General features: G+C 41.2%; 1 protein-coding gene across 2 annotated transcripts in view; it reads right to left on the reverse strand.

Moving 5' to 3' along the window:
* The window catches only part of PI4KB (phosphatidylinositol 4-kinase beta), a 1,158,526-nt gene that overhangs the window by 163,606 nt on the left and 970,432 nt on the right, over nucleotides 1-24,488 (reverse strand). For both annotated transcript variants that reach the window (XM_044065607.1, XM_044065608.1), the window contains one exon: nucleotides 5,445-5,710. In XM_044065607.1, coding sequence (XP_043921542.1) covers nucleotides 5,445-5,710 — 266 coding nt within the window. The remainder of the gene's footprint in view (nucleotides 1-5,444; nucleotides 5,711-24,488) is intronic.

The following is a 24,488-nucleotide window of genomic DNA, read 5'->3' on the forward strand; positions in this document are numbered from 1 at the left end:
TTGTGATTTCTTTTCATTTATTGTGTACCCTAGGCATGTTAGAAGCCTTTCCACAAACGCCAGGTGTCGTAGAAGAGTGTCTTTGTTCTCTGCTTGAATGAGACAGTCGTCCAAGTAAGGATATATCTGTATACTTCTTTGTCTGCAAAATGCAATTACTGGTGCCAGGCACTTTGTAAAGACCCTGGGCGCAGTAGATAAGCCAAAGGGCAGTGAAGAGAATTGGTTATGCATTAAGCCAGCCTTGAATCTGAAGTATCTTCTGCACGACTGTCTTATTGAGACATGCAGGTATGCCTCTTTTAGATCTAAAGTCACCAGCCAAGCATTCTTGCCCAGCATGGGCAGAAGCTGCTGCAAAGTGAGCATTTTGAATTTTGGAATGTCCAGGTATGTGTTCAGAATCAATAAATCCAGTATTGGCTGCCAGGCCTTGTCCTTTCTGGGTACCAAGAACAGTCCTTGAGTAAAAACCTTGTCCTTTTTCCTGTTCTAGTACTGTCTGAATGGCCCCCATATCCATGAGGGACGTAACCTGTTTCTGTGCCTCTGCCCATTGATTTTTTTGGCAGATATGGCCAACCATTTGTCATTGGCAGAGTGTGGAAATGGAATCTGTATCCCTGTGATACGATGTTTAGTACCCACTTGTCCTGGGTTATTAACTGCCAATTTTGTGCTAATTTCCCCCCTATGGGTGCTGCCAAAAGATAAGTGCTTGGTGTAGGCAGAGGGAAGTCATTGGGATTGCTTTCTGTAGGTTTGCGCTTTATCTCCTCCAGATTTGGAGGTGGATGTGCCCCATTGCTTTGACCTGTATGAGTCTTGAGCCTGGTACCTGGAACCCTTAGGGCATCTGGATTTGCCCCTTTGAGCTCTGTCTGACACAGGAAAGGACCAATTTTTTGTAGGCCAGTGTCTACTGAATCTTGGTGGCTGCATTTGTAAGAAATCTTTAACAGTTTGCATAGACTTAGCGTTGTCTTCCATTTTCTTTAAAACCTCTTCTGCCTTAATACCAAACAGAGAATCATGGCGTAAAGGTGCATCTAGCAATTTAGCTTTAACATGATCAGGCAAATTTTGTTCCTTTAACCAGGCATGCCTCCTAATCACAGATCCAGTAACTGTGGCCCTGCAGGAGGCCTCTAAAGAATCAAAACCACACTGCAAAGTATGCTTTCCAACTTGTTTAGCTGCATGCAATAATTCCTGTAATTCTTTATTTTCTGCACATTCTGAAATCAACATCATTTTCTGTCTCAGCAATCCCATAACATGTTGTTGGTACTTAAGCATATGAAATCGACAATTTAAAGCCATGATTGCCAAGGTTGCAGATGTACAAACCTTTTTTCCCCTCATCTGTCCAGTGCCCTGGAATCTCTGTCAGAGGGGGTACGGTTTTTTGTTGTTGAGGCCTTAACTCCCTTTGGACCCTCAGCAGCAGGGTTTCTAAATAAAAATGTATGTGAGTCGGGGACTCTGTAATATCTGTCAGGCTTACTGGGAGCCGGAGGTAAGGAGTCAGGGGTCAAGCTTGACTCCGAAAACACATCATCCACAATGTCTAGAACAGGAGGAATGGCTAAAGGCTTGTGCTGAGGGAGAAGAAGGAAATCCATGACCCTCTTTTTTGATTCTGAGAAGTCTTGACTCTCCCAGTGAAAATGCTCCCTCAAGTATGCAAGGTTTCTCCAAATGAATAATCCTCAGGAGGAGATGCAGAGGTAATAGACTCCACAGCATCAGAATCCTCATAGGGAGGTATAGATAATTCCTGATCAGAAGAGGAATCAGAAGAAATAGAAACCTGATCTGAAGATTCATAATCAGTGTCTTGCCTAGGCCTCTTATCTGGAGGGGGATGGGTACCCCTGATCAAGGTAATAAGGTCTTCAGCCATTTTGATCATCTGTTTTTTAGGCATAGAGGCCTGTGCACGGTGGCTCATGCGTCAGTTATTTAGGTTTAGAAGTTGCCTTTGTCTTTCGTTTTGCAGCTGTCGTCGGTTTGATGTACAAATGTTGAGGTCTGAATGCACACTCAGAAGCCGGTGCCTGCTCAGGGGCTCCAGACCCATCTGAGGGAGATACACTGAGTATCTTGCGGCATGCCAGACTCCACATGGGTGTCGGTAGAGGCCTGTGACTCAAAGGTAGCGGGTATCAGGGGCTGCGAAGGCGTCTCACTGAGTACCGGTGAACCGGCGACTGGCTTAGGAGAAGCTTCGCCATCAGTTTTAGATCGCGACTGCCTTTCTCTGTCCTTTTCTTTGCGTTTTTATGTACTCCGGTAGTCGGATTGCTATCAGACGACATTTCTGGGTAGTTAAATCTGTTTCCAAAATACTTTGATGCAAATATATACCAACGCTTAATAGTGCGTTGGTTAAATCTAGCACAAAACCGACAGCCAGGCATGTTGTGATCAGGGCCTAGGCAAGGAATACAGTATAAATGGAAATCCTTATGAGGTATTTGTTTCCCACAAGCAATACAATTATTAACTTTTTCAGACATCGGTAAAAAGCAAGAAAAAAGTTTCCCCAATGGAGTACTTAGCTTTAGTTAAGACTTCGGTTCTGAAACTCAAACTCGAATATTTCAGTAGTCGGCCGACCTGACATCATAGAAGAGAAGACAGCAACCGACGCAGGACCCAAGACTTTGGAATTCAGGCCAACTGAGGACAACCTACCAGCAGATTACCCAAATATCATGACTGCAACAGTGAAACACGAAGAACACCTGTGCATTCCCTGTGGCTGCTGTCTGGGGGATCTGGTTTCCTGGGGTCTGGGCTGGACTGGCTTAGTGGGAGCAGGAAAGGACCCGTGCTTGGTGGGACAATGCCTGCTGAACCTTGGTGGCTGGACCTGTAAGAAATCCTTAACTGTCTGCATAGATTTTGCTTTTTCTTCCATCGTTTTTAAGACCTCTTCTGCCTTAGTGTCAAATAAGTTGTCTTTGTGCACGGGGGCATCCAACAATTTAGATTTGACATGGTCTGGCAAGGGCTGTTTTTTAAGTCATGCATGCCTTCTAATGACAGATCCGGTGACTGCTGCCCTGCAAGAAGCTTCTAGGGCGTCAAAACCATCCAAGGTGTGTTTAGTTACTTGACTTGCAGAATGCATTAACTCTTGTAACTCTTTAGATTCTGCACAAGCAGGAAAGGAAGGCATTTTTTCTTTGAGGTGTTCCAGGGTGTATTGCTGAAATTTTAGCACATGGAACTGACAATTTAGTGCCCTGACAGCAAGAGTAGCTGAGGTGTATAGTTTTTTACCCCATCTGTCTAGTGCTCAGGAATCCCTATCTGAGGGTGTGGGATTCTTAGCAGAGGTTGCTTTAATCCCTTTAGGCCCTTGAGAAATTACCTCAGCATCAGCAGTAGGATTTTTAAAAAGAAATTTGTGCAAATCAGGGACTCAATATTACTTGTCTGGTCTTCAGGGTGCAGGAGGGAGGATGTCAGGAGTCAAGCTGGATTCCAGGAAAACATCCTCCACAACATCCAGGACTGAGGGTATGGCCAAGGGTCTGTGCTGTGGAAGATCTAAGAATTCCAGAGTCTTTTTTTTAGACTGAGGGTAGTCCTGACTCTCCCATTGGAAATGCTCCCTTAAGGTATGAAGGGTTTCCCAAAAGAAAACAATCCTCTAGGGGAGAGGCAGAAGGGATGGAATCCTCTGCATCAGGATTCTCATAAGTAGAGAGGGGTTACATGTCTTCATATTCAGATGCATCAGAGTCACCTGACTCTTGTTCAGATAAAACTACAGGGGACAGATCTTTTTTCCTTTTGGAGGGGGTAGCTTGGCTTCCTCTGCATTTGAGACTGAGGCAAGGAAGCAGGTCCCTGAGATTGGGCCGTCATTTTTTTGGGTCTGGTTCGTACCCTGGGCCTAAGAAACTCGGTAGTTTTCGGAAGAACAGTAGCCACGAAAGAAGATGTCGGTTTGTGTCGAGAATCGGTAGTGTGAAGGACTTCCTCTGAAGCTGGTGCCTGCTCAGCGGCTCCGGACCCATCCAAGGTAGAGACGACCGCAGGGTCCTTAGTTGAAGAAGAGTTTTGTGGCATACCAGACTCCGAAAGGGTCTCGGTAGCAGCCTGCGAATCCACAGAAGCGGGCATCAGGGGCTGCGAAAGCATCTAACTGAGGACCGGAGAACTGATGATTAGCTTAACAGAAGTGTTGTCAGGAGGTTTGGACCTGTGTGGTCTGTCTCTGTCGTTATCTTTACGTTTTTTTGGAAGATCTGCTATCGGATGGCTTACTGAAGTCATATTGGAGTTTGAGGACTGTAAACGAAAATATCTAGCTGCAATAAGAGCCCAACAATGGATAGTTCTGGTGCTGAACAAAGCACAGAAGTGACAGCGGGGGACGTCGTGGTCTGGGCCAAAACAAGTGACGCAGTAAGAATGAAAGTTTCTGTGTGGTGTTTGCTTTCCACAGGCGAGACAACTGTCAACTTTTTCTGACATTGGTTAGTGCAAGAAAAAAGGATCCCCAACGGGGTACTTAGCTTTAGAAGACTTCAGCTTCAAATTGGTAGATGAAACTCAGGTAGCGGCCGACTGGTACTCATGCGAACTGCTTCTGATTCAGACTCCACTGCAAGAAAGACTGATGTAATGGCGTCGGCTTCCTTACTTTATACTACTGACTACCTGACATCAGTCCTGAAGCGACAGCAACTGACGCAGAAATACTAAGTCTCTGGTATTCAGGCCAGCCGATGGCTACCCTGGCAGGGATAACCCAAATGTGATTATTGCAACAGTGAAACACGAAGAACATCTGGAGTTACCTGGGCCACAGCCAGGGCTTAATCCAGCTTTGCCACTGATGCAGGCAAAGCATGACTAAATTTAAGGCTCAGATAAGCATTGGGTTAACAATAAGTAGGTTCACTGAGTTCAAACATATTTATGGTCACTGTGGCTTCTTACTCCCCCTAACACTATGGCCTTTCTTGGTACATTATGTAGACTATTGAATACAAACTCCTGAAAGATAAGACTACATGCTTAATTTTAATGTGTTTTATACATTTTTTTACAACAAAGGGACAAAAAAAAACAAACCTGAAAAGTAAGTAGTGGTGACTGCTACGTTTTTATTTATTTATTTATTTTGGGGGGGGGGGGGTATGTGGCTGTGCTTTCCTCTACAATATTTTAAGGTTAATGAAAAAATGAATTTTTTATACTACACAATTGTTCTGAATTGTGCTCCAACAGTAAATGGTATTATTGTAAACTAGCAATGTATTAATTTAAAGTCAAACAAAATGAACTGATTGGAAATTCAAAACACAGGCCACTATTGGAAGTTTTTAGGTTTGTGCCAGCATGTACAATACGAGAACACATGTTGGCGCAATACAAGGATACATGGTGGTAGACAGAGAAAATTCATATTCTGAACTTACCTATCTTTAACCTGCAGCAGGTAACAGACTAAACAGTAGCCAGCACAGCTCTGCACAAAATTGCGCTGTGCAGTTAGGAAAGCCTCTGTTGTGTAGTTTCCATGTTCTTGTAAGAAGTAATCCAACAATAACAGTGATGACTGCTTTTTCACCTGATGAATGGACACAGCATTTACAACTGGCTCAATCATGCCACTATCAGAAGATATTACTAGGATCTTGTAAGGTTTAATCCAAAGTGGCACCCTCTCCTGCTCCCAGATAGCCTGTAAAAAAAAAAAATTAGCAGTTAGGCTACAATACATCATCAGACCTTCAACTTGGTCAAATGGTTACTCTTTGAATCTTTCCCACCAAGTGTCAATGCTATACAGCAAATATTTCTAGCAGAGTTTATAAAGGGTCACAAAAAATAACAATGACTTTTACAGATGTCGCATACATGTTAAGATACAGACAGACACTCTCTATAGTGTCTTCACAGAAGAAAAAGGAGCTCAAGAATACAATGTGCTCAGCAGCCTAAAAGACTTAACTTTAAATCCTTTGAATTACAAAGCCACTAAAGCCAGCATTCAACATATCCTCATGGGAAAACTAACATGTAAAATTAAGATCATCTCATAAAGGGTTTCTCTTCTGGGAGTTATGTAACTGATCTGTTTTTACTGAGCATTACTTCAGTGGCAAAAAGTTCGATACGGTGTCACATGAATAACAGACTGAAACTATGTAAACAAAACCAACCCCCAACACCAGGCAAATGCTGAACAACATAAGCTTTGAGAGAGAGATGTTACATGACCAGTGGCAAACTATAAGTGCAACTTAGACCACAGGCTGTTTTCAAATAATGGGTCCAACTGTACTTTTTTATGACAATGCATAAATTTACATTTTCTTTTGGATGCAACTTTCTAATGATTTAAAATCTACATCAAAGCATTTCAATCATAATGTGCCACTCAAACTGCTGTCATTATAATCAACTAATATCCATACCCATCTATAAAAGCAGTACCTGCCACCCTTGGATATATGGGCTATGTTGCATTAAAAATGTGTGTGCTGATGATATCGCCATAGCATTTCCTGAATTAGATTAGCTATACAATATGTCTGGCAAAACACAACTATAGGCTGATAATTAGTTACTAGGTATGCAGCCCATGAGACTATAAAGGACCTTAATCCAAATTCCCAATTGCTCCAAAGCACTGTTTGGTTGACCAAGTTGCTCAAGGTCACACAGCAAGTAAATGAAGGTGGAAAGATTCAAACCCTGCACCCTTGGCCCTGGAAACAACTGAACAAGTCAGAACTCAAGCCCTCCGTCCTACAAGACAGAGTTATATTTTTTAACTAACTGCAGAAATCTTTTGCAATCCAACTTTTTAGAGAAGACTATCACAGTAAAATGCAACAGCAGCACAATAGATGCTGAAGACCTGACAGTTCTGATCATTTTAAAAATGCAGACTAGCTCACCTGCAAATGACACCCCGCCTTGCAGTTGCTGGAGGCGGAGTACTCCAAAAAATATATTACTTAAATGCAACATGTTTAGCCTATAATACACAATCCTAGCCTGTTAATGAATTAATTCTTTAGTACAGTGAATAAAACAAAACAATTAAAAGACCATACAGATGCTAAAACAGCTCTTGTTCTTGCAAACCACAAGTCATGCAAACGTCAGAAATATTACTGCATACGACATAGTTTCTTTTTTGGGTGGGGGTGCTTACATACTTGCAGGACATAGTCATCTTATTTTTGACCTCCCTATCCCTTTCCTGTCATAAAGGATAGCTATCCCCTCTGACATCAATCAGTACAAGTACGACCTACCTGAATGGCTGATAATGCAGTACTGTTAAAGCATATGCCTCCAAAGTCAACAGAGGCAGACTGTGGTCAAATGGGGCCCTATGCAGTGTAACGAACCAGGCTGCCTCCAGTAATACCTACATCCCCTTTACATGGCTATCCCCAATCATAACGCACTGTTCAAACCTGCCAGTATGCGTACTATTTTCTTAACTTTTACAATTATCAGTGAAATTTAGATTTCTTCTAAAACCTTTATTTCAAATTTTACAGGAAAACCACTGATAGCAATGTTCTAAACAAAACAGACTCACATTGAAAACAGATTTATCACATAAAAAACAGTAAACTTCTCTTCCTTTGAAACTCACAATTAGGGAAAATGCATCAGGCAGCCCATTAAACTACAACAGACATTCTACAGCTCATAATCAAATAAAATACAAAAAAGAAATAATTAGAAGCTGCAGGAATTCAAAAGAAAATGCGTAACACATTTGCTAACAGCCTGGGACAGCCCAGTGGACACAAATGCCCCGTTCAGTGGCAGCCCAGGAGTAATGTCTGATTAAATAAATTTGTTGGTCACACAAATGGCGAACAATGGCTAAGGGAATCCAACCCTGCACTACAGGAAACAGCTGTAACAGCTCTTGGCCTTACTTAACTGCACTAAGTGTTAGAAAAACTGCTGTAGCTGAAACACATTGAATTCCACACCTATGTGCAAGCAAAAAAACAAGCTAAATTAAAAAAACATACTCACAGTTAAAATATTGACTTTAAACCTCATAAACTGCATGTTGTCCATTATAGTCACAGATAAATAACATGTACACTGTCAACATTCAACAAAAAGAAGCCAAGGCTCACACCCAAAGAACACAGCTCATATGCTGATGCTCATTACTACAATTTAATTCCTTTACATCATAACTACTCTGGTTCGCTGGTAATTACCTGGCTTGCAGTCCATGGGACCATTAAGGAACCTAGCCCAAATTTCTAGTTACCAAAAAGCAATGTCTGCTTAAGTGACTTGTGCATGGTCATACAGTAGGTAAATGAGGGCTGAGGTATTCAAACCCTGTTCCAGAGAAACTACAGCTTGCAGTTTAACTCTCTGTGCCAACTGCTAAAAAGGAGGGGAAGGATACAAACCCCACACACATGATGCAGGAAACAGTAGCATCAATTCATTATATTAACTCATAAGTTCCAATCAGAAAAAACTAAATGAAAACTCAAGCCAAGCTAGAACTTCCAATGAGTGACCTCCCAAATCTCCTGTAACAGAGGCACATGGGATATATGCAAATGATCCTTATGAACATCAGGTGTTTCAGCTATATGGGGATTCTGATTGCCCAGGACTTTTACATTTGAAGTTGTTTTAATGGACAATTTCAGGCCAATAAAGCCAAACTCTACTAGCTATGGATATGCATATTTTGGCTTTGTTATAACCTCATCAGCATAGCATAGCATAAGCAAAGTGTTTGACTAAGCAAAAGAAACACAGGGTTGTTATACCCAGCTGATGTCCATTATCATTAGGATGACTGCAAAATATCCCAAATAACTAATTAAAACAAAGAGTTAAGAATGTCACACTGAAAAACCAATAAAAAAAACCTAAATGAAAACTCGAGCCAAGCTAGAACTTCCAATGAGTGACCTCTCAAACCTCCTGTAACAGAGGCACATGGGATATATGCAAATGACCCTTATGAACATCAGGTGTTTCAGCTATATGGCGATCAGGTGTTTCAGCTATATGCTATGCTGATGAGGTCATAACACAGCCGAAATATGCATATCCATAGCTACTGGGGTTTGGCTGTATGTTCCTGATGTTCATAAGGGTCATTTGCATATATCCCATGTGCCTCTGTTACAGGAGGTTTGGGAGGTCACTCACTAGCTTGGCTCGAGTTTTCATTTAGTTTTTTCTGATTGGTTTTTCAGTGTGACCTTCTAACTCTTTATTTTAATTAACTCATAAGTTAAAAATGGAACCAAGTATTTATGCAAATGCACAAAAATGTGGCCATCAATTATAGCATGCTCTAAATCGCAAATTAGGCAAATGGACTTGAAAGGGTAAATATCCTATTCTTTTGACTTCAAGCGGTCTGTTAACATCAACAGCCTGAACTGTCATACAACTCCAAGTCATTTAAAATGTTAAAAGAACATTAGGTTTTGAAGCAACATGCATTTTCTGAAGAAAACTATGAAAACTCTAATGACTGGCATTGCTAACTTGACTGTAATGCTCAGTAATTTATCAGAAAATGAAGTGGTTAACGATAGTCTGGCAGCTGGAGCAGAGGACTGGGGCTCCAAACTCTTAATGAGCTGCTTCTTGTACTTAAATGTACAAGTTTTGACTCTTTCAACCTCAGTCTCTACTGTACGACTCTGAGCAAGTCACTTAATGCTCTTGAGCTTCTCCTAAAAGCATGAGGCAAAAATATTTTCTGAAATAAGAATTATTAGGACATGAAGTGCAATAAGAAATTAGATTCTGGATGTGGAAGGCAGGAAGGGCTAGTGCAGGGATCTCACACACCTGTAACCTTGCTGCTTAATCACAAGAACAGTGTTGTTCCTTCAAAGTAAACATCTTCCATGTTTTAAAACAAAGAAAAAAAGTCTCTGGCAGGGGTGTGACTCCATGGCAGTCTCCAGTACAATCCAGCTATCTCCATTAAATTCAAGTCTCTAACAATCCAGTTGATAACTTCTCCACTCCCATGCACTGAAGGGGGAGGGTCACTCCAGCAAGCAGCAACTTCCACTTGGTGACTCCCAACTCCCATGTACTACTTGGCTGTAGGGGTGGAACTTCCTATACAGAGGTGGACAGACGCCTCACTACAGGTATGAGTGCAATAAAATTACAATTACTTAAGTTAAAATTAAAAATGTTTTGTTGAATAGCCATGGGCCCTCCTGAAGCTGTGGGACCTGAGCAGCTGATTGTTACACCCCCTATTATAATTTGCCATTGTGCAGGACTCCAGTACAGGCCACGGAGGACAAAGCATGTGTCAAGTAAGTGACAAGGTACTCAAATAAAATCAGAGTATTACCACCTCTACATTACAATGGGTCATCACTATCAACTTACATTCACTGCAAACAAATGCACTACTGCTTGATATCACAGTTTTCCCCACCTTGCAATAAGAGCTGCTTCACAGTGTATTTGAATATAGTACAAACCTAAGAATGCCTCTCAGAAGATTTTCAAGACAGGCTTCTTTACCAGGAAAGGAGATTACTAGATTCCCATCCTGAATAGTCCACTGCTCAACTTTTCACACTGCTTTAGTTCCACTATCAGTGATATGACTGCCCCCCCCCCGACATACACGACAGACATTAAAACCCAGATATGATAAACTCAGCATTGTATTTCTTTTTCTTAACCTACAGCATACCAACAGATCAGAGAAATATGTTTTGATTCCTCTTCCTTGAACACCTTACCCTTCACCTGACGTAATGATCCACATATTTCTTTACCCCAACTAGATATGGTCTGCTGCAAAAGGAAGTGAAGAGCTAAGCAGTGATGGTCTGTCATCTGCAGTACTTCACATTTTCTACAAATGCCTATCATCAAACTCCTACTCACCAACATGGGTGGTACAATGCCACATCAAGCTGCACCTTGTGCTAATGTATATATCCACACACCAATATGGTTCTGCTAAAGTACACAAACTCCTTGGTTGGTCTCATGGAGGTGCATTGGCGGACCATCTCCTAATGGTGGGATCAAGACAACTTCACTATCCCAGAATGGGTAAGCCAACATTATCCACTCACATTCCTTCCCAACTGGAGTCTGCAGCTCCCAGGTCAGTAATAGAATATGGGCTGACTGCAGCAATCACGGCTATACTTCTGAAAGCAATAAGTTCTCACCACTGCAATTTCTGAAACATGAAAATCAAACATTCTCTGGAAATATCATCATGTACCTACTATTTTTTGTTTATTAGAACCATTCTGCTTCATTTCTTTAAAATTCTACACATTTCACTAGGGCACTGTGTGTGTGTGTGCACGTGCACATGCATGTATATATGATTACATGACAGTCCATCAAAGTGCACAAGCACTGAAATACAATGAATTGTACTGCCAGCACTATGAAAACGTGATTACCTGAATGAAAAAAGGACTGAAGATTCAAATGAGTGAAAAAAGAAAATTTTCCATTTCTATTTGCTTAACCCAAACCCAACAATAATTACAGATCAAATGTGCCTGAATATTAGTAGTGTTAGGGAAAGTATTTCAAAAGTTATGGTGTAGGAGTGGGATTAGGGGCAGGTTAGGATTAGCACAATTTAGCAAGGATGGGCAGGAGGCTTCACCCCCCCCCCAACCAGACTATACTAGTAAGTGCTTACTATAACTGCCTTTAACCTTAAAACCATACTTTACCTTACAGAAAATCCTTTCCCTAACATTAACACTAAGCAGGACACACAGACTCTCCCACACACACACACTAAATCTAACTCCTAATCAAGCCATTACTCTAACTTCCATGCACACACACACACACACACACACACACACACACACACACACACACACACACACACAGAATCTTAATTAGCCCTTTACTAACCAACTAATATACACAAACATCTAATCTCACTAACCATAATCAGACATTAACATCCTGTTTTCAACACCTCACACTCAACGACAGCATCTGTACAGCCATACCCACACACATTAGCAAACAAATTGTTTACTCGACGCATACACACTTATTATTTCTGCGTGTGTATATCACTTGACCCATTTAGACACCAATTATCAGTGTGTGTGTGTGTATGTGTATATATATATATATATATATATATATATATATATATATATATATATATACATATATATATATATATATATATATGTATACACACACACATACACATATATATGTATATGTATACACACACACACACACATACACATTTATATGGATGTATATCATTGCGTTTTCTGAAAAAAGAAGTTATGTACTCACCATAACTTTCTATCCGAGTTAGACCTTTTCATTTGTCTTCAACCTGTGGGACAAGGATCCGGGACAGATCCGACTATGCCGCATTTTCTAGCATCGGATCCAAGCTCCTCCCTACCCATAATGCCGGTCTCCCTCCTCCCCTCAGATCGAGTTTGCTGCCAACCATATCATCCCAACCAGACTGAAAGCCTTATCCCCCTTGACCAAAATACCCAGAGAGCACCATAAGAAAGTATAAGTTATGCCAAAGTAAGGGCTATGTCTCTTCCAGCCAGTCATCGACACAGCCCACGTAAGGTAAGGAAACAAGGGAGGGACGGACAGTTGAAGACAAATGAAAAGCAACATCTCAGATGGAACATTATGGTGAATACATAAAGTACAGCTTTGTACCTACCACAAATGTAGATGTTCGAGTGTTCACCCTGCTGCAGTCATCACACTTGGGTTATCCTGTCGTCAGGCGGTCCCGCAGTAGGCCAGAATTCCAAAGTCTTGGTCCGACGTCGGTTGCTGTCGCCTCATCCCTGACGTCAGTGCGCCAGGGGTATATATAATGCAACCAACGCCATTTTCTTCAGGTTTTTTTGCCCCAGATGTCAGGTGCCCCCAAAAAGGTGGTCAGAATTAGTACCAAATGGAGTGAACACTGCACAAACACAAAATCCCTTCAGCTATAAGCAAATACATCAGTAAGGCATAGCAGAGATTTAGCCAGTAGATCAGAGGGGATGGAGGGAGGGTAACCTGGACTGCAGCAGGGTGAACACTCGAACATCTACATTTATGGTAGGTACAAAACTGTACTATGTTCATCGTGTTACCCTGCTGCAGTCATCACACTTGGGTTGAATCCCAAAGCTAAGGTAGGGGGGAGGTATCATAGAGGGTTAGTGGAGGCAATAAGGCCCTGCAGAACTGCAATGGCGAAGCCCGCCCTGGACTTAGAGTAAAGAGGTAAGTGATAGTGTTTGGTAAAGGTGTGTACAGAACTCCAAGTTGCAGCTTCTAAAATTTCCTTGGTTGGAACCCCCCTGAGAAAGGCTGTAGAGGTAGCTGTCGCCCTGGTAGAGTGGGATCTAATGGTAGCAGGAACTGGTTTCCCATGATGGGTATAACAGAACCGTATGCAATGACCTACCCATTTAGAAATGGTTTGCTTAGATATAGCCTTCCCTTGAGAAGCTGTAGCATAGGATACAAAGAGCTGGTCAATTTTTCTGAAAGCCTTAGTTTTGTCCAAGTAGTAACGAAGCTGCCTGTGAATGTCCAAGAAATGCAGGAGTCTCTCACCTTTGTTCTGTGGATTGGGGAAGAAGGTGGGTAGGTGGATGGTTTGATTTAAAGCTACACTGGAAACCACCTTAGGCATAATGGAAGGATTAGTTCGTAGAGAAACTCTGTCTTGATGAAAAATGAGGAAAGGTTCCACTGCCATTAGTGCCTGTAGTTCTGAGACTCTCCTAGCTGAAGTTATTGCTAGGAGCAGGGCAGTCTTCCATGATAGAAACTGAAGGTCCGCAGAGAAAGCTGGCTCAAAGGGAGGTAGCATTAGTTTTTCCAGAACAAAGTCGAGGTCCCATGTTGGTGTAGGAGCTCTCCTGGATGGTCTAATGTTTTTTGCCCCTCTGAGGAACTGCCTTAGAAGAGGATTTGAAAATAAAGGTGGATCCGTGTCATATTGAGCTGAAATAGCTGAAGCATGGATTTTAATTGAGGAAAAGGAAAGTCCTTTGTGCAACATCTCAGCTAAATACTGTATAATGTGAGGCATGTGAGGCTGAATTGTGTCTTGGCCTTTAGCTTGGTTCCAGGCACAAAACGTTTTCCATTTGTCCGAATAAGCCTTCCTGGTGCTTGGCCTCCTGGCTTCCAGAATAACATCCAGAACTGTTTGTGAAAGAGGAGCTGGTTGGATGTTTAGCCGATTTGCCATGCAGCCAGATTTAAAGTTTTGAGCTGGCTGTGAAGAATCTGTTTGTTTTGTTGTGTGACAAATGGGGTATTTGAGGCAATATCCATGGTGGGCTGTGAGCCATATTCTTCAATAGCAGGTACCAGTGCTGGCGTGGCCAGTCTGGGGCTATGAGAATCAGTCATGGTCTCTCCTTTTTGACCTTCAAAAGAACCTTTGTGAGGAGAGGTAATGGAGGGAAGGCATATGCTGTCAGGTTTTTCCAACTGAAAGAGAGCGCGTCCACTTTCCAAGCTTGATGGTGAAATGTCCTTGTACAAAATTTTGTCAGTTGATAGTTTTGAGGACTGGCAAACAGGTCTATGTTTGGAAGGCCCCATTTTTAAGTTATCATTGCAAATATTTGTGGGTCTAGTTTCCACTCGTGGGGATCTTTGATGTTTCTGCTGAGGTCGTCTGCCAATGTGTTCTTCTGTCCTGGCAGGAATTGAGCTTGTAACTGGACTTGGTAGGCCAGAGCTGTGTTCCATAAGATCATTGCTTGCCTGCATAGAGGGTAGGAATGTGTGCCCCCTTGTTTGTTTATGTACCACATTACTGTGGTGTTGTCCGTCTTTATTGCAAGTTGTCCTGGATGTAATAGATCCTTGAAGGCTGTCAGAGCTTTCTGTACAGCTAGCATCTCTTTTTGATTTATGTGCAGATTTCTTTGATCTGCAGTCCATAGGCCTTGAATGCATTGTCCTGCCATGTGTGCCCCCCAGATGTAGTCTGAAGCATCTGTTGTGATAGTTTGCCTGGCTGGGGGCAAGGTGAAAGGCTGACCCTTGTTGAGGTGACATGCCTGTGACCACCATAGAAATTCCTGTTGTAGGCAGTGAATGAGAGATATCATTGTGTCCAAGCTGTGGCTGTGTTGAGACCATACGCTTTTTAGGTACCACTGTAATTTCCTCATATGCAGCTTTGCAAATGGTATTATTAGTATGCAAGATGCCATGAAGCCCAAAGCCTGCAGAATTTTTCTTGCAGTTAATTGGGTCTTTGTTGCCATTGTCTTGAAATATTGAGTCAGTTGTAGTTGCTTGTCTGGCGTAAGATAAGCCTTCTGGGCCATTGTATTCAAGCTGGCACCCAGGAATGTCATTTTTTGTGAGGGTACTAGTTTTGACTTCTTTTCGTTTACTGTGTACCCCAGACAGTTTAGTAGATGATTCACAAAGGCCAGATGATGTAAGAGAATGTCTTTGCTTTCTGCTTGGATGAGACAGTCGTCCAGGTATGGATATATTTGAATTCCTCTTTGTCTGCAGTATGCAATTACTGGTGCCAGGCATTTTGTGAAAACTCTGGGCGCAGTAGATAAGCCAAAGGGCAGTGCAGAGAATTGGTAATGGGTTGAACCTGCAATGAAACAGAGGTATCTTCTGCAACTTTGTCTGATAGGGACATGCAGGTATGCCTCCTTGAGGTCCAACGTTACTAGCCATGCTTCCTTGCCCAACATTGGAAGTAGCTGCTGTAGTGTTAGCATCTTGAATTTGGGAACTTGTAAGTAAGTGTTTAGAATTGAAAGGTCCCAAATTGGTCTCCAAGCATTGTCCTTTCTGGGCACTAGAAAGAGTCTTGAGTAAAATCCTTGGCCTTGCTCTCGAGTAGGTACCAGTTGAATGGCTCTCATGTCCATGAGAGCTGTAATTTGCTTTTGTGCCTCTGCCCATTGATTTTGTGGCAGGTTTGGCATTCCTCTTTTCATTGGCAAGGTGTGAAAGTGGAATCTGTATCCTCGTAAAATTATGTCTAGGACCCATTTGTCCTTTGTGACAATGTGCCAGTTGTCTGCAAAAAGTGCGAGTTTTCCCCCCAAGGGGGCTGCCAAGAGAGTATTGCTTGGCCAGATGCGGTGCAAGTCATTGAGTTTGCCTTCTGGTGGATTGAGACCTGTCTTTTCCTCCCTTCTGTGTTGTAGTGCCCCATTGGCGAGGTTTATACTGGGCTTGTGGTTGTCCTCTGCCCCTTGGGCGCCTGTATTTACCCCTCTGTGGTCTGTCAGTGGTTGGAAAGGACCAATTTTTTGTTGGCCAGTTTCTGCTGAAGCGAGGGGGTTGTACTTGTAGGAAATCTTTGACTGTCTGCATAGATTTTGCCTCATCTTCCATTTTCTTTAAAACTTCTTCTGCTTTAACTCCAAAAAGAACATCCTGCTGTAAGGGAGCATCTAGTAGTTTTGCTTTAACATGATGAGGCAGAGTTTGTTCCTTTAACCAAGCATGCCTACATATAACAGACCCAGTGACAGCTGCTCTGCAGGAGGCCTCCAAAGAATCAAACCCACATTGTAAGGTATGTTTGCCCACCTGCTTAGTGGCGTGCAACAGATCCTGTGCTTCTTTCAATTCAGATTGTTGGGGGAGGGAGGTTATCCTTTGCTTTAACTGAGAGATTAGAAATTGCTGATACTTAAGCATATGAAATTGACAATTCAGTGCCCTCATAGCTAGTGTGGCCGAGGTGTAAACCTTTTTCCCCCACCTGTCTAGTGCTCTGGAATCCCTCTCAGAAGGTACTGGGCTTTTAGCCATAGAAGCCTTAGCCCCCTTGGTACCCTGGGAGATAGTCTCTGGGTCAGCTACTGGGCTTTTGTAAAGAAATTTGTGGGAATCAGACACTCTGTAGTATCTGTCAGGCTTAGCCGGAGCAGGAGGTAGAGAGTCTTGGTTGAAACTGGATTCTAAATAGACATCATCCACAATGTCCAAAACAGGTGGGATGGCAAGAGATCTGTGTTGGGGGAGTAAAAGAAACTCTGAGCCTTTTCTTTGAATCAGAGTAGTCCTGACCTTCCCAGTGAAAATGTTCCCTCATAGTGTGTAAAGTTTCCCCAAAGGAGTAGTCTTCAGGAGGAGAAGCTGAGGGAATAGAGTCCTCAGCATCAGAATCTTCATAAGGAGAGAAGGAATAGTCTTGGTCCTCAGAGGAGTCCGAAGAAATGGACATTTGCTCAGAGGAAGCAGAATCTTCCTCTTGTCTAGGCCTTTTGTCAGGAGGGGGCTGTGAACCCCTGATTAAAGAAATCAAATCTTCAGCCATTTTGAGCATCTGTTTCTTAGGCATAGGGCCTTGAACAGGAGACTGAAGCGCAGTCCTTTTAGATTTAGGAGGAGTCTTCGACTTAGAAAACGTTTTAATGGTGAGAGTCGTCAGTCTGAAAACGCCTTCAGAAACTGATGGTGTTTCTGTAGCACTGACGTCTTTAGAAGCAAAGTCGTCGGAAGGACCTGAAGTAAAAAGCTGCGTCGGCCTGGTACATTCCGTCAAAATTTCCGTAGCGGTCTCGGGTTCCAGATCTGCGGTATTCAGGGGCTGCTTCGAAGCCTCACTGAGAACCGGAGAACTGGAGACCGGATCAGCTGAGGCCTCGGAATCTGGCTTAGGCCTGGGCTGTCGGTAGTTATCCCTGCGTTTTTTGTGCACGCCGGTAGTCGGTTGCTCCAATGGCATGGTGTAGTTAAATTTTCTACCAAAATAGTGTCGTGCGAAATCAAATCGTCTTTTAATAGTACGCTTATTAAACCTAGCACAAAACCGACAAGAAATGACGTCGTGGTCTGGGCCTAGGCAAGGTATGCAGTAAGAATGAAAATCCTTATGAGGTATTTGCTTCCCACAAGAAATACAATTGTTAACTTTTTCTGACATCGGTCTGAGGCAAGAAAAGTTTCCCCAAGGGGGTACTTAGCTTTAAAGAAGACTTCGGTCTGAAATTCAAATTCGAAAATCTCAGGAGTCGGACGACCGGCACTTGCGAACTGCTTCTGCTTCGGGCACTGCACGGCAAGAAAGACAGAAGAAAATGGCGTCTGTTGCATTATATATACTCCTGGCGCACTGACGTCAGGGATGAGGTGACAGCAACCGACGTCGGACCAAGACTTGGAATTCCGGCCGACTGCGGGACCTCCTGACGACAGGATAACCCAAGTGTGATGACTGCAGCAGGGTAACACGATGAACATCTTCTTTACCTGAAGTTGTTTTCATTTGCTCTTCAAACTGTAGGACAGAGTCCCCAGCTACCAAATTCCTTGGAGGCCCTCATGGAAGGATATTCCGGAGCACAGCGGAGCCAAAGGATGTCCTGTTTCTGGATAGAAGATCCAACTTGTAGTGAGAGATGAAAATATGCGAAGATGCCCAAGCAGCTGCAGAGCAAATGTCATCCAAAGAAACTCCGGACCAAAGGGCCGCTGAAATAGCCATGGACCTAGCAGAATGCGCCTTGACCTTGCAGAGATAATTCTTTGGCAGAATACGTCAGAACTATGCACCGAGAAATCCAACGAGCAATGGTGACCTTTGATACTGGTTTCCCTAAAAAGGACTTAGAGTAGGAAACAAAGAGTTAATAAGACTTACAAAAGGACTTTGCTCTGTACAAGTAAAAATGTAATTGCCTATGAACGTCCAAACAGGTGCAATTTATACTCTCTCTTTTCAAAAAGAAAAAGTACAGTTGTGTACACTTACCATAAATGTAGATGTTCGAGTGTATTCACTGTTGCAGTCATTACATTTGGGGTAATCTGCTGGCAGGTTGCCCTCAGTTGGAATGAATAACAAAGTCTTGGGTCCTGCGTCGGGCGCCGTCTCCTCTTCCATGATGTCAGGTCGTCAGGGGTATAAAATATGCATCCAACGCCATTTTATTCAGTTTTTCTTGCCCCAGATGTCAGGTGCTCCCCAAATGCGGAGCAAAAATATATATATATAAATAAACTGTAAATATACAAATGCACTTTTAGAAACATAAATTTTACCTTCAACTAAAAGCAAATACACCACAAAGGCTTTTGTGTATAGTGAAGGAAAGAAAAGGTATAGAAAGGGGGATGGCGGGTGGGTAACCCAGACTGCAACAGTGAATACATTCGAACATCTACATTTATGGTAAGTGTACACAACTGTACTATGTTCTTCGTGTTTCACTGCTGCAGTCATTACATTTGGGAAGAATCCCAAAGCTATGAATGGGAGGATGGAACTAAACAGCATTAGGAGCGGCTATAAGGCCCTGCAGGACTGCAGTGGCAAAACCTGCCCTGGATTTAGAGTAGAAAGGTAAATGATAATGCTTTGTGAAGGTATGAACAGAGCTCCAAGTAGCAGTTTCTAGAATGTGTTTGGTTGGGACCCCTCTGAGAAAAGCTGCTGAAGTATAAGCAGCCCTGGTGGAATCGGATCTGATCCCCTTGGGCACAAGTTTACCATGGTGCATGTAGCAGAAACTAATGCAGTGGCTTATCCATTTAGAAATAGTCTGCTTTGATATAGCCTTCCCCTCTGATCCTGCAGCAAATGCTACCAGTAGTTGCTCAGACTTTCGTAGAGATTTGGTCCTGTTTAAGTAGAATTTTAGTTGTCTGTGTACATCCAATGAATGCAGAATCCGCTCCCCCTTGTTCTGCGTTTTTGGGTAAAATGTTGGCAAGTGAATGGTCTGGTTAAGAGCCACACTGAATACCACCTTAGGCATAAAAGAAGGACTGGTCCTGAGGGCCACCCTGTCTGGGTAAAAAAATAATGAAAGGTTCCACTGCCATGTGAGCCTGTAGTTCTGAAACCCTTCTTGCTGAAGTGACTGCCAAAAGAAAAGCTGTCTTCCACGATAGAAATTTTATATCCGCAGTAGCTGCTGGTTCAAAAGGAGGCAGGGTGAGTTTTTCCTGTACAAAATTGAGGTCCCATGCAGGAGTTGGTGCTCTCCCGGGAGCCCTTAAATTTTTGGCCCCTCTGAGACACTGTTTAAGCAGTGGATGAGAAAAGAGGGGAGGGCTCTGTGTTGTAATGAGCTGAGATGGCAGAGGCATGGATTTTTATTGAAGAAAAAGACAGGCCCTTGTCAAGCATCTCAGTTAAGTATTGTAAAATCTGAGGAATATTGGGCTTTGCTGTGTCAATTCCTTGTGCTTGGTTCCAAGCACAGAATCTCTTCCATTTATCAGCATAAGATTTTCTAGTACTAGGCCTTCTGGCTTCCAAAATGACATCCATCACAGGTTTACTGAGAGATGTGGTTTGAATAATTAGTTGATCAGCCATGCTGCAAGATTCAGAGTTTGGGGCCGAGTATGTAGAATTTGAAAGTACTGCTGAGACAGTAGATGAGGTAAAACACAAGTAGTAAGCACAGCACGGCTCAGTCTAACAGGAACCACGAATCACTGCAGTAAAATTCTTTTATTATAAAACCATCCAGCAGTTATAAACACTTAAAGATGTTGAGCGCTTTCATCTAGTACCTCTAGATTTCTAAATACCTTGATTGCCCGCCTTTTTTCCAATTAGCTTATCCTAATTGTAGTTTTAACCCTTAATTAAACATTTAAAATAAAACCTACAATTGGCTTATAATACTATAAAAATTCAGAATTAGTTAATTATAACAATTTATATATTCCTTATATCTATTACAATAATATTAAAAAATAGATAATTACACAAATCTACATAGTGTAATATACAATGTAATGCAATACTGCTCTGACTTATATGCCTAAAATAATTCCATTGACATCAATTGTCTATGTATATTATTATACTTAATGTAGGTATCAAGTGTACATTATATTCTCAATAAAGGTTTGGTAGGTATAACTTTATTTCTTTTTCCCCCACTATGGCCTTAATGTTGCCTCCTCTAGGATTGTAACTGACCACCTCCAATATACCAAACTTAAAATTCCTACATAACTCATTGTTTAATATATGTCTCGATAATGCATTATTGACATCTTTTCTTTTGATACAATATAAGTGGTCATACATTCTGTTTTTTAAAAATCTATCTGTCATTCCTACATAATAATTTTCACAAGTGTCACAGATAGCCAGGTATATCACATGTCTTGTTAGGCAATTACCATTTTTAAATTGGATCTTAGTTCTGTTTCTATCCTTTAATATTATATTCTTGCCTTCATAAATATATTTGCAATAGTTGCAACATCTCTTAACATCTTTAGTGGAACTTTGTCTTATTTCTATAAGTCTATGAAGACTATTGCCTGCCTTATATACAAAACTGGGTATTGGGGGAACCTTGTCTTTGACACCTGCATCATTTGTTATAGGTGGAACAGCAAAGATAGGTTGAGACAGAGAGATACATACAAGGGAGACACTAGGGATATCCCCCATGCAGAAGAATTATACCATCAGCATGAAGATGTTTTTTTAGAGGAAGGAGAGCAGGACAAGGAACAAAGAGAGATAATACTAGTGCCTAATATTGACTGTGCTTCCAATACCATAAGTCCAAGAAATAATATCCAAGTCAAATATAGTGGCCAAGCAATGGGTTTACATACAAATAATAAAGAGGCAGAAGTTAAAATTTATAACTACAGTTCTTATGTACCTCAAACAGATTTGGTAAAAGTATTTGCTAAGGGTATGAAGTTCATACCGGATAAATCACTAGACTTGGTAGATACCCTGGTAGAAGTAAAGTTATTTCTAAGGAAGTTAAATCTAGGGGTATTTTTCCAAAATAAGTCACAAGCTATACCTACGAATAAAAATCTTAGAAAGAAGAGTACCTTTACACCACCGATGGTGAAAACATTGGAGACCTTTGAAAAAGTGATACAGGCAGATATCTATAAGTTGTATAAGAGAAGTAAGTATCAGAAGAAAGATCAATCTGAGATTAACAACATAAATACAGTTATTGATTCCATCTGTTCTGAAAATGTTAGGATCATGGTGGCTGATAAGGGGGGGGGGGATAGTACTCTATGATCAAGAAAAGTATAGCACCAAGATATTTGAGATACTTAATGATACAAATCAGTATGAAGTATCCTCATTAAATCAAGTTAATATTGCTCATAATAGAATAGACTCTTTTTTGGAGGAATTCTTGTTAGATAACCAAGTGGACGAAGAACTCTACAAATTTTTGAAAGTTGAGTACCCCATTCTGGCCACCATAAGAGGGATCCCTAAGGTACACAAAAACCCTATCGATCCCCCATTTAGACCCATTATTTCAGGGAGTGCAAACAAGACATTCCCATATGGGAGAGTAGTGGATAACAGGCTGAAGCACATGTACAAAAGTATACCCCACATTATGAAAGATTCCTGGGAATTCCTGGGAATATTCAAACAGGAATTGTGGACCCCTGGTATTATCTTTGTCACCATTGACGTCCGGGAACTATTTTCATGTATTCCTAGACAGGAAGGAATAAAACTTTAGTGGGTTGCAAGAGGAAGAAATAATCCTTCTCACTTCATTTATGGAAATAGTACTTGACTATAATTACATCTTTTTCGAAGGAGAATATTACAAGCAGATCTCACCCATGTATGCAAATATGGTTCTCCTAGATTGGGAAACAACATACATTCTCAACACTAACTGGATGACTAAAATCCAAAAGTATGTAAGATACCTGGACGATATATTTTTGTTATGGACAGGGAATACCAAGGAGTTAGAAGATTTTGTGAATTATATTAATGGTACTACCACCTATTTAAAATTCACATACCAATGGGATAGCAAAGGAATAAATTACCTAGATGTCTATGTTTATAATGATGGTAAGACATTCCAGTCCATGATATATCGGAAAGAGACCTACAGTAATGGATACTTGCATTTCTCCAGTGCTCATTCTTATAAAGTCAAGTATAATATAGTGAAAGGACAAATGATCAGGGCAGCGAGGATGACATCTGAAAGGAACAACATGATTAAGGAAATCAAGTTTATGGAGACTATGTTTAGAGAAAAGGGATATCCTGGTAAGATGCTGGTAGATTTAACACAGTATGTAATGCAGGAATGGGGTAAGAAATATTACCCGTTGATAGGCATAGGTATATCCACGAACAAGAGACAAAATAATATAGACAATAGAGCATGTATTGTGAAATATGGTGACCAAACACATCAGGTAAAGCAGATAATAGCTAAACATTGGCACATTTTAACAAATGATGCAGGTGTCAAAGACAAGGTTCCCCCAATACCCAGTTTTGTATATAAGGCAGGCAATAGTCTTCATAGACTTATAGAAATAAGACAAAGTTCCACTAAAGATGTTGATGTTGCAACTATTGCAAATATATTTATGAAGGCAAGAATATAATATTAAAGGATAGAAACAGAACTAAGATCCAATTTAAAAATGGTAATTGCCTAACAAGACATGTGATATACCTGGCTATCTGTGACACTTGTGAAAATTATTATGTAGGAATGACAGATAGATTTTTAAAAAACAGAATGTATGACCACTTATATTGTATCAAAAGAAAAGATGTCAATAATGCATTATCGAGACATATATTAAACAATGAGTTATGTAGGAATTTTAAGTTTGGTATATTGGAGGTGGTCAGTTACAATCCTAGAGGAGGCAACATTAAGGCCATAGTTATTGAGAATATAATGTACACTTGATACCTACATTAAGTATAATAATATGATCTACACAATTATCCCAGGGGTACATATACAATTGATATTAATGGAATTATTTTAGTTACATATAAGTCAGAGCAGTATTACATTACATTATATATTACACTACGTAGATCTGTGTAATTATGTATTTTTTAATATTATTGTAACAGATATAAGGAATATATAAATTGTTATAATTAACTAATTCTGAATTTATTTTAAATGTTTAATTTTTATGTTCTGAAGAAATCTATGTTTATAACTGCTGGATGGTTTTATAATAAAAGAATTTTACTGCAGTGATTTGTGTTTTATCTGGTGGACTTCAGGAGCTTTTGTGTGTGACAGTAGATGAGGTGTTTGAGGCAAGTATCATGTAGGAAGGTGTGACATATTCCTTAGAAGCTGGTACCAGTGCTGGCGAGGCCAGTCCGGAGCAATTAGTATCATTTTTGTTTTTTCCTGTGACTTCTACTAAGACCTTGGAGAGTACAGGCAGAGGGGGAAAGGTATAGGCTGATAGTTTTTTCCAGCTGAAGGGTACAGCATCCACTTCCAGCTGAAGGACAGAGCATCCACTTTCCACGCTTTTTTGTGATGAGTTCTTGTGCAAAATTTGTCCAACTGATAATTTTGGGGAGAGGCAAATAGATCTATGTCTGGGCTCCCCCATTTCTGTGTTAACCTGTTGAAGATTTGTGGATCCAGTTTCCATTCGTGCAGGTCCATAAGATTTCTGCTTAGGTCATCTGCCAGAGTATT

The sequence above is a fragment of the Protopterus annectens genome, chromosome 3.part0 (genome assembly GCF_019279795.1).
Source record: "Protopterus annectens isolate FY-2018-M chromosome 3.part0, PAN1.0, whole genome shotgun sequence".
NCBI lineage: Eukaryota > Metazoa > Chordata > Ceratodontiformes > Protopteridae > Protopterus > Protopterus annectens.